Source organism: Capra hircus (assembly GCF_001704415.2).
Source record: "Capra hircus breed San Clemente chromosome X unlocalized genomic scaffold, ASM170441v1, whole genome shotgun sequence".
Lineage (NCBI taxonomy): Eukaryota > Metazoa > Chordata > Mammalia > Artiodactyla > Bovidae > Capra > Capra hircus.
Genome location: NW_017189516.1, coordinates 15,615,192 through 15,625,523, shown reverse-complemented (window position 1 = coordinate 15,625,523; position 10,332 = coordinate 15,615,192). Strand labels below are relative to the sequence as shown.

At 47.1% G+C, this 10,332-nt stretch overlaps 1 protein-coding gene across 1 annotated transcript in view; it reads right to left on the bottom strand.

Moving 5' to 3' along the window:
- Positions 1 to 730: 730 nt before the first annotated feature.
- The window catches only part of SHROOM4 (shroom family member 4), a gene marked incomplete at its 3' end in the record, with an annotated part of 217,118 nt that continues 207,516 nt past the window's right edge, over positions 731 to 10,332 (bottom strand). The window contains 2 exon segments of the mRNA XM_018043985.1: positions 731 to 3,218; positions 5,515 to 5,649. Coding sequence (XP_017899474.1) covers positions 731 to 3,218; positions 5,515 to 5,649 — 2,623 coding nt within the window.

Below are 10,332 nucleotides of genomic sequence, written 5' to 3'. Positions count from 1 at the left end.
CTAGCCTGTCCACTCGATGCCAGCCCCTGTATGCCAGCTGTTGTACTGTACTCCTGTACTTTTCAAGGTACTGACTGACCTGTAAGATTAAAAATGTTTATTTTTTTTGTTTTTTTTATGTGTTACTTGTGTGAAAAGTATTATAAACTTATTGCAGTGCAATACTATATAGCTGATTGCATTAGTTAGGTACCTAGGCTAACTTGGGTGGACTTATGAACACACTCTCAGAGTGGAATTCATTTGTATGTAGGGGACTTACTGTACATGCTGTTTTGTAACAGGTACTGGGCCTGGCACTCTATGTTACACAAACTCATTTGACCCATCCAACTAATTCATAAGGCAGCCATTATTTTCCTCCTATTTAAAGATGACGTAATAAGACTTTATTTAGCACTGGCCATTTGATGAGGTAAAAATTCTTTTTCCCTTTAAAAAATCACATAACTGAAACTCTTGGTGGTTGGATGACTTGCAAAAGGTCACTCTGATACCAATTATACAGTCAGGATATAAAGCCCATTTCTGTTGGTTTTGTGAAGCAAAGTTATTTTATTCTATCTATAAAAATGATGATTTCTTGTCCAAAGTTAGTAAGATACCAGCTGGTGGACCCAGCACTATATAAGTTTAAGGCATTATGATCGTTATATTTCAAATTATTTACCTAGCTTTCTCCTTGCAAAGAGAATAATGAAGCTCATCCATCCAAGAACCAAGTCCTTACCTGCACTGTTGGCTTCCTGGGTTTCCAAGTGTTGCCAGGTTTCAAGCTGCTGTCCTCGAGGGTACCATGCTGGGGATTATGACAGCAAGCTGAACACCGGATGCACTGGTGATGGTGGCACCGGCAATTGTAGCAGTTTGGAATCATATTTCTCTTTCGCAAAGCAGGACAGATTTCCCCAGAACAATAAATGCAAGGGTCATGGACTACAGCTCCCTGGACATTGCAGGAGTAAGAGCATGTCCTGTGGTAATCAAAATCACCACAGTGTAGTGGCTTACAGCACATGGATTGTTCTAGACCTTTGCTTGCAAAACATTCTGTGTAAGTGGGAGTTTCTGACTGAAGGGGTGATATGGAATGATATGATTGGTCTGTGGCATGATAGGATTGGTCTGTGGAGTGATATGATTGGTCCATGGGATGGCGCCTCAATTCTCTATAGCTGGAGCTCATTGGCTGAAAGCTTTGGTCAATAGGTTTTGGTCTCTGGGTAAAAGTCTTGTTATGAGTGGTTAAACCTGGCAAATGAGACATAGATAAGGATTTGCTACTCTCTTCAAAGAACTTTCTTCTGTCTGCAAAGGGCAAGAGGATGGCTTCCTCCCCAGCTTGGACAGTAGATGCTTTCACTTCCTTGTCCCCTGGGTTGGAAGGGCCTTCCACGGCTAGTGCCACATGTGGCTGCAGGCTGTGCTCTGGTGACCATCTCCAGCGACCTCCACAGACTCCATGGTGAATGCTGACTTTCTCAGAGTCTGACGAGGATGGGTCAGATGCTTTCCACCAGGTGTTTTGGCTCAAAGAGGACTGGCCAGATCTCTGGCCAGGACTCACTCGTCCCTCCAAGCCAATCCTAGATTCTTGACCCTCAGGGGCTTGACTGAGGCACTCTGAAGACCTAGCCCTGAGTATCATGCTCTTGTTGAAGAGCTTGTCTCTGGGGCTTGGTGGTTTTTTATATGAAGATAGAAGGGCTGAGTTAGAGGAAGGAAGTGGAGGACTCTCCAGGGTTTCCTCGGTCTCTTCCACTGGCTCCTTGGTGTAACACAGCTGTGACAAGGGACTTTTGCCTTTCTGGAGCTGGGCCTTCCTCCTCTGAATTTCATTACGTAGATTGGTAGCAAAACGTTCACTCTTCCGCCGGTTTTGGATCGAGCGGCCCCGGTACCCTCCATTTCGCTTACTGCCCACCCGGCCACACTCCTTGGGCTCACTGTCCCCTTCCTCAGTTGCCTCTGTGCTGCCAGCTACTTTAGAGGTTGGAGAACAGTCCCTAGTTTGTTGAGCAAGGGAGCCAGAGGACTGCTGGCTGACCAGTTCACTGTCAGCTCTGCTTGCTCTGTTTGGAGCCTGGAAACCTCTTTCTGGATGGTGTCCGTCAGCCTCTCCATGTGGGGAACAGCTTGGGCTCTGATGACCTGAACCCAGAGGTCTATCATCCACTGGCTTGGTCTTTCTCTCTTTGCTCGGCTGGTCCTGGGTTCCTCCTGCAGGGGCACATGGGCTTTTCTTGCTTGTGTGGCTACTGTGCATGTGCAAAGGGGATACAGTCCACTCCTGCCCATCCTGCCCAGCTTGGAGCTCTGTCCCCTTGCAATCCCTAGTATCGAGGTGCACACGCTGCAAGTGGGACACTAGCAGCTGTTCAGGGGCACTATGGCGATGCCCTGTGGGTCCTGTGAGGAGTGGAGAGCTGCCAAAAGAAGAAGTCTTAGCTAGCTCTGCTGAAGCCTGGTTGAGTGGGCTGGAACCTTTGCTGGAAGTTTTGTCATATGCTTTTGGGACTCCGACAGCTTTGGCTGAGGCCTCCATCAGTAGATGCTCAGAGCCCTTCTGGCTAGATTCAGGAGGTTGGCTGAGCTCACAGATCTGATGGCCCTCATTTGTCACTTGGTCTTGCCCGCTGAGGCAGCAGAACCTATTAGGGTTCCTTGGGGATAGCATGGTGTCCAAGCTAGGTTTCTCCTTCTGTTGCAAGGAATCTATAAGCTCAGAAGCCCTGCACTGCTCTCCATTGAAGAGTTGGGCTCTGGAAGCCTGAAGACTGTCTCGCCTCACTGGAGGTTGAGGGGGACCCCTGGCAGCCTTGGCAGGCTCTGAGTGGGAGACCTCCTGTGGACAGGATGACATCTGGGAGCTAGCAGTCAGGTGACCCCCACTGGTGTGACAGCCACCTCCTGAGGTCTCAACCACATTAGGGCGACCATTAGGGGCTTTAGTTGGCCCTGGGCCTTGCACGATACAGTCCACAGAGGCTGGCTCCTCTGGCCTGAGGGAAAGGGCACAGTCAGAGGCATTTGAGCTGGCTGAGAAGGAGCTATAGGCTGAGTCACGCTGGTTGGGGTATGTGCTCTGGTCAATGGGCAAGAGATGGCCCTCATAGGTGGCTTGGCCTGGTTGCTCCAGGCTCTCCATACTGCCAATGGAGCTGCTTTTCTCAGTGCTGCAGTGCCGGGAGAGTGGACACCACTGCACACACACGTCACTGCAAGACACAGGACACACCGGTTAGTTAGCCACGTCACTAGATTACTTTCCCACCTTGGCCATCCCTACCAGAGGAGAAGGCAAGACAACCCAGAGGCACCCATGCCACAAGGGAGAGGGAGATAAGGCAAAAGAGGAAGGAAGGGAAATGGGATGAGAAGGACGCTGGGGATGCCACAGAAATGTAGTAAAATGGGAGACAAGACGATATGTGGAAGAAGAATAGGGCAAGATCCAAAGACTAACAGTGTGAGAACTCCACTAGGGGTAGTCCTCTGTTTCTCTGCCTTAAGTGAGTCTAGAATTGCTTCTGGCCTTTTGCTGTCTCCTGGGAGCCAGCTCTCTGCGCTCTGCTTGGAGAAACAAGCACTGACTATTAGCATTTGAGAGGGGCCCTAAAGGGCTGATTTAATTTCAGTCAGCCTATTTTGTAAATCAGTGGTTCTCAAATTTGAGCATGCATCAGAATCATCCAGAGGGTTCAATGAAACACAAGTGACTAGGCCTCATGCCCAGAGTTTTAGGTCTGGGTGGATCCTAAGAATTTTTACTTCTGACAGTTTTCTGGGTGATGCTACAGCTGTTGATTCAGGGACCACACTTTCGAGAACCACTGGTGTCAAGCAAGCCCTACAAAGGGAAGTGATTGTGAGGGAGTAATTTTCTCAAGATTACCCAGCTCTAGTTCACAGCCCAGACAGGGCCACAGTTTTAGCATTCCCCTGTTCTTTTCTTGATAATAGTATTCCTCACTGTTTACTGAGGACCTATGATGTGCCAGACACTTTCTAATGTCTCGTTTCAAACTGAAGGGGAGAGATTATTATCTCCACTTGACAAATGAGAAAACCGAAGCTTAGAGAGGGAAAGTAAAATGACAAGCTCATATAGCTGCTAAAGAAGCAGAGCTGGAATTTGAACCCAGGCCTCTGTGCGTCTAATGTCCTGGCTCTTCTGCTACACTGTCTGTTAAATGGAAATGATAGTGGCATCTGTACCAGAGGGTTGCTTTGCGGGTGAAATCAGATAATAAAAGTGAAGCTCTAGTGAGGGTTCAACACCTGGTTGAGAGTAGCACCTCTCTTGATTGTTGTTTTCATGAGTATTGTTATCAGCATCCCCTCTACTATGACTATTGACATTACAGTGGCCCCTGCCCACCCAGGCTGCCCTCATCCCCCACAGCAAAGCCAAACTTGGGAGACCAATGACGGAACTAGGATCAAATACAATCTTGAAGTTAAAGTACCATTTCCCACACACAAAGCCAAACTGAGCCAAATCATGCCAGTAACTCCCTGTCACTAGAACCCCAGAGGTTGCAGGCAGCTCAGAAAGGCCACAGTTCCGAACGGCAGAGCTGAGCAGTGGCAGGCACCGACAAGATCCTCCAGGTCAGCCTCTCCTAATTCCTGCTCACCGCCTTGCCCCTTAGCCACTCCGCTTACTTGACCTCTGGGCTAAGAATCCATCAATTCCTTGTTGGCAGGGAGATTTGCTATCCACCCCACCACCCTTCCTGCTGAAAACAGCCACACCCCCACTTAAACAGAAGCCAAGCTCAGAATGTGTTTCTGTGTATCCTTTCAGAACAAAACTGCCCCTGCCTCTGCCCTGAGCCCCTGGCTTCCGATATCAAATAAAGATACCGAGTCAGGGCAAACTCAACCCTTAGTTTCCCTGAGCCTCATCAAAAGAAATCCTTCTCGGAGGGAAGATCTTGCTGTGGAAGGGAAAAGGTAGCTTAAGCTAGCAGCTTTGCTGGCTCTGGGCTTGCTTAAAAAGTTCTCTGCATTTGCTGGGTAGCTCCCTAAATTGAGAGAACCTTATTGCAGGTGGACCCTGTTATTCAGGGAGGTACCCATTCTGAAGGCTTTGGTTTTGTGACAGAGTTGGATGAGAAACACTAGATGAGGTCACTGTGAGTCACCATAGCTAGAGAAGAGGATCGGAACCCAGTCCTGGGGTCACCGACAACAGAGACTAGGATGATGGGGGAGCCAGGGAAAGAGATTGCAAAGGAAATAAGGTGAAGAACAGGAAAGAGAGGTGTCTTGCAAGCCATGTGAAATATTTCAAGGAAACATTTTCTAAAAGGAAAGGGACTGTCCCAAAGTCACAGACAGTTAGCAATAGATGATGACGGGAAGCCAGGTCCTCTGGACTGCCCCACCCCCCTTCATTTTCCAGGATAGCACTCTGGGCTCTATAGCCTCCAATGGGGACTAGAGCACTCCTGAGTGGCTGGGTGGTCTAGCCTCCAGCCTGTTTTGAAGGGAAGGTTCCAGACTCACCTCGTGTTGCAGCCGGAATGCCAGGACAAGCTGAAGGCTTCAGAAGGGAAATGCATGGTGGTGGCTGCTTCAGGGCATCCCTCCAGCAGCTTGGCCACATGCCATGAGTGCGGCCTACTGACAGGGGCGTTTCTCCTACAGCAAAAAAGGACAGGAAGTCAACTTAGGGAACCAGAGCTGAAATCACTTCCCAGGCAGCTTCCGCCCCCACCCCCTCTTTCCCTTAAATGAAGTAGCACATCTTGCAAGGAACTGGTGTAGGAATCTTAGCAGCTACCCCCTCAGCTCCCAGAACTCAAATCTCCTTCACCCCAAAGACAATCCATGGACATACAGAATTTGAGAGTCATAGGGCTCTTTTGGTCATGGGTATGTCCCAAGCATATGCAGCAATGCCAGATGCATAGTAGATGCTCAATAAATATTTGTGGAATATGTGAGTACTGTTGCTCAATGAACAGTGTGCCCACTCTAAGTTTTCTCTGAGAAAAAATAAATGTAGCCAATCTTCCCATTTTTCTTTAAGAAAGGAATAGGTAAATCATTGAGAAGCTTGAACAAGTCAACACCAACTGACTGCCGATTCTCCAGTTTGGGGCTCATTCAATTTGATATGGTGGATACATACCTCTTGGGATACAGAGATCAATCAAGCATAGGCTTTGTTCCTGAGAACTTACTGGTAAAGGCACTGAGAGAGGGAAGGACAAGATGGACACAGAGGTGAGGCTGCTAAGTTTGTAGGTAGAGGTTTGGCAAGAAACCCCCGTTTCAGCCAGGGAGAACAGAACAATGTGATAGATGGCATGGTACTAGGCTCACAGGGAAGACTGGCTTTCAGGGCAGGGGTGACTAAAGAGAAACAGGTCTGAGGCCAAGGCCCTGAATGCAACCACAGTACCTGTCTGGTGCGGAACGCTGCAGCCACAACTCCTGCACTGACAGGCTTCTATAGGACCCATCCCTGTGCTCTGGTATATTTCACATGAATAGAAGCCACCCTTGCAAGTGGGGAACATGTGTGGGGCACAGGTAGTGCCAGAGGATAAAGAGATGATTGATATGAGAGAGGGAGAGAGAGAGGGAGAGAAAGTGGGGAGGAGAAGAATAAGAGAGGGGGAAAGGAAGAGGGCAGGGGGAAGAAGAGAGAGAGGGAAGGAAGGAGAGGGGAAGGGAAGGGAGAAGAGAGGAGAGGACAGGGAAGGAGAGGTGAGGAGAGGAGGAGAAACAAGGAGAGAAAGACATATCAGATGGGCATGTAGATGACAGAGGTAAGAGGGAAGAGATGGTACAGATATAAACAAATGACAGAAATGGAGAAGTCTGAGAAAGAGTACAGGGAACTATATAGGGATAAATGGATGACAGAGAACAAGATGATAGAGTAAGAGAAACAGATGATAAATAAAGGAGAGGACAGAGAGATAAACAGATGATAGTTTATTTACTAATTTTTTCATTCAATTACTATGGCAGGTTCCATACTAGATAGCGAGGAAGCAGAGTTGACTGGTTTTCAACATGCTTGTTATAGAGTGGGATAAATCAGCTCTCTACCTCCCAGGAGCAGCAGTTGAGAGACTAGAGCTGAATCCATATTCGTGGGGAATGCCCCTTATCCTGGCAGAAATACAGAAAATCCCAGCAGGGCAGAGCTCTAGAGGGCTAAGGCCTGAAAAAGTAGTCCTGAGGAAAATGGCCTTGCTGGGGAAAACATGTGTTGAGTGGTAACAGGCCAGACACAGAGAAGGAGATAATAAAGGAAGGGCAGTGGAAGACGCCTGCCAAAGGTCAGGAACCAGAGCCACAGATCAGCTGCAGCAGTGAAAATTTATGGGAAGGAGAAGAAGTGAGGGCCACATATTTAACCACTGTTCTATTACGGATTCCAGAGTGCCAGCAGGGAGGCTGAAGGCACTAGAAGATCTTGGGGGAATGCGCCTGCTCCAGAGTTTCACACACAAAACCATGTTGCTAGAAATCTCTCCAGTGGCTGTTACCCAGGAGTCATCCATGAACAGCTATTTCTAAAGCATCTCATAGAAGTACTATGTACTAGTAGACACTACATACCATGTGTATCTAACTATGTAGCACAGTTCCAGGCACTGAGGATACAAGGAGAACTGGGCGCCTCTCTTATTTGGAGCTCTTCTTCTAAATCAAGCATTTTTGAAGTTCTGAGTCCAGGGTTTAAAATGTGGGCAGTCAGCCTTGATACCACCTTTTTCCCAACCATCCAATCCCTTATAGAGTTCTACTGAATCTTCTTTTACAATATTTCTTTGGCTTGGCCTCTTTCTCTCTCTCCCCATACCCAAACCATTCTCACTGAGACTATTCTACATAACCATACTTCTCCACAGAACCTGTCACCCACAGCTCCTGTTCTAGTCCAGGCCTTTAACACTTTGTGACCAAAATACTGTGTTAGTCTGGCAGCCAGTCTCACCTGGTTTTACCTCCAGTCACTACTTTTAGACCATATGTCAAATACCAATTGTATTGTGGCACTCTCCTATTCAAGAATCTTCACTGGTTGGACCTGACTTTCAAAGCCCTTTCTAAGCTATCTTTACCCACACAACCTAACCTCTCATGTCTCTGCTCCAATCACACTCTGCAACCAGCTTTGTGCCTTTGCTTTTGGTTTTCTAGTAGAATCTAACACAGGCCCTGGAACTGGACATTGGTTAAAATCCCAGCTCCACCACTTACAAGCTCTGTTGTTTAGACAGGTGCCTTTACTTCTCAGAGATCTAGCTGCCATGACAGTAAGATGGTGATGATAGTACCTAATTAATAGGGTTATAATGTTCAAATGATACAATGCTTGTCAACTGCCTAGAACAGAGTTTCAGTTATGACTGTGACTGTTCCCTCTGCCTGGAATGCCCCCTCCCATTTTGGTACTCTAAGCCCCACCTGTTCTTCAAGGTACTGCTCAAGTAATGTCTACTCCATGGAGCTTGTCCTTAGTAATCTAGTCCCCACAATTTAGCCCATCAAAAATAATGTTTGATATTGATCATCATCATTTCATGTACATTAGTTTCATCCTATGAACTATATCAAGCCCAAAGGTGATAAAACAAAGACAAATGAGTCAGATCTACTAGGTTCATAGCCTAACTCTACCACTTTGGATGTGTGATTCTGTATAAGTCACTTAACCGATCTGAGCTTCAGTTTTATTATCAGAAAAAAAAAAAAAACCCACAATAATCCTTACCTGGTTATGTTACTATGGGGATGAGGCAGAACATTCTCAAAGCTTCTGGGACACATACTGATGTATAGCATATGGTCAATAAGGAGAAGTTACTGTAATAAGCGTTGTCGGCTCAGACTTAGCCTTCTTGATAGTTCAAGAGTCCTTCCACCCAGATTTACCCATCCACTTTCAGGGTTCCACTAGCATCACCCTTGCCATACTTTGAAAGGTAGCTTACAAAGCCTCCTACTCTCTCTAGAATTTCTCTAGGAGTGGGAAACAACCTTAAAGGAGATAGAAGCAAGAAAGTGGAGGCTTTGAGAACACTGAGAGAAAAGCACACGCTACAGGGAGGAAAACCCCAGTGCAAGGACGGCAGTCACAACGGGAGCCTTCTAATCCTAGATTGGGAAAGGAAAGGAAACCGTCCATAGGGTCTGATACTTGGTCTACTATTATTCCTAAAGAGCCCTAGATTTGGAGTGAGTCCACACTCATATTCTAATCCTAGCTGCGTGACTGGAGGCACAGTCATTCTCTGTGTTGTAATTCTTTACCAGTAAAATGGAGACAATCAACAAATCTTACTCATGATTTAAAGTCTGGATTAAATGCAGTCCCACATGTGAAATCACTCAGCATAGTGCCTAATATACTATTAACTTAAAAAAAAATAACAGGGACCATTTACTGGACACTTAAGATGTACCTGGCACTGAGCACTTTGCATGCATTAGCTGATTCAATCGTCACTCAAACCTTATCAGTAAGCACCATTATTATGCCCCCTTTATGGGATGCGGAAACAGAGACACAGAGAGCTGAACTGCTTTGCCAAGTACACACAGCTAGTAACCAGCAGTTGAGAATGAGGCTCTGGTCCTCCAACCCTTGTTAGGATACCACATGCCCCCACCTCCCCAAAGAGGTATCTATCTTAAAGAGCTTATATACCTGAGCCTTCTCCTAGACATTCCCTCAAGAAGCAGTTAGAAAAGGAAAGTCTCGGTAGTCCTAAAGTTTAAACCATTCCCTCCTTAGGCAGTGGGGAAGGAGGATGAGAAGAAATACGCAAAGAGGTAAAAGAAAATGCCAACCACCAACCTAGCTATAGAGGCAACAGTCTCCTACCCTTTCTCCTAAGGTGCTATTATTAAACACACTATCATTCATTGGGGCTTCCCAGGTGGTACCGTGATAAAGAATTTGCCTGCCAGCGCAGGAGATGCAGGAGACGTGGGTTCAATCCCTGGGTCAGGAAGATCCTCTGGAGTAGGAAATGGCAACCTAGTTTGGTATTCTTGCCTGGAAAACTCCATGGACAGAGGAGCCTGGCAGGCTACGGTCCATGGGATTGCAGAGTAGGACATGACTGAGCACACACACACACATCATTCATTACCCCAAAACTCCTTTCTTAGGAAGCAAAGAGAAAGGGATATTGAAGAAAGAAAGCAGAAGGGGGAAGAAGGGTAGCAGCCATGATGGCCATGGCTACCAGTAGTACCTACCATGGAAGTTGCCCAGGATGGGGAGATAGCTTAGGAGAGGGCTAGGTATCCAGCCAGCTCAGACGGTCCTCAACAACCCCTCCAGCCAGCCCC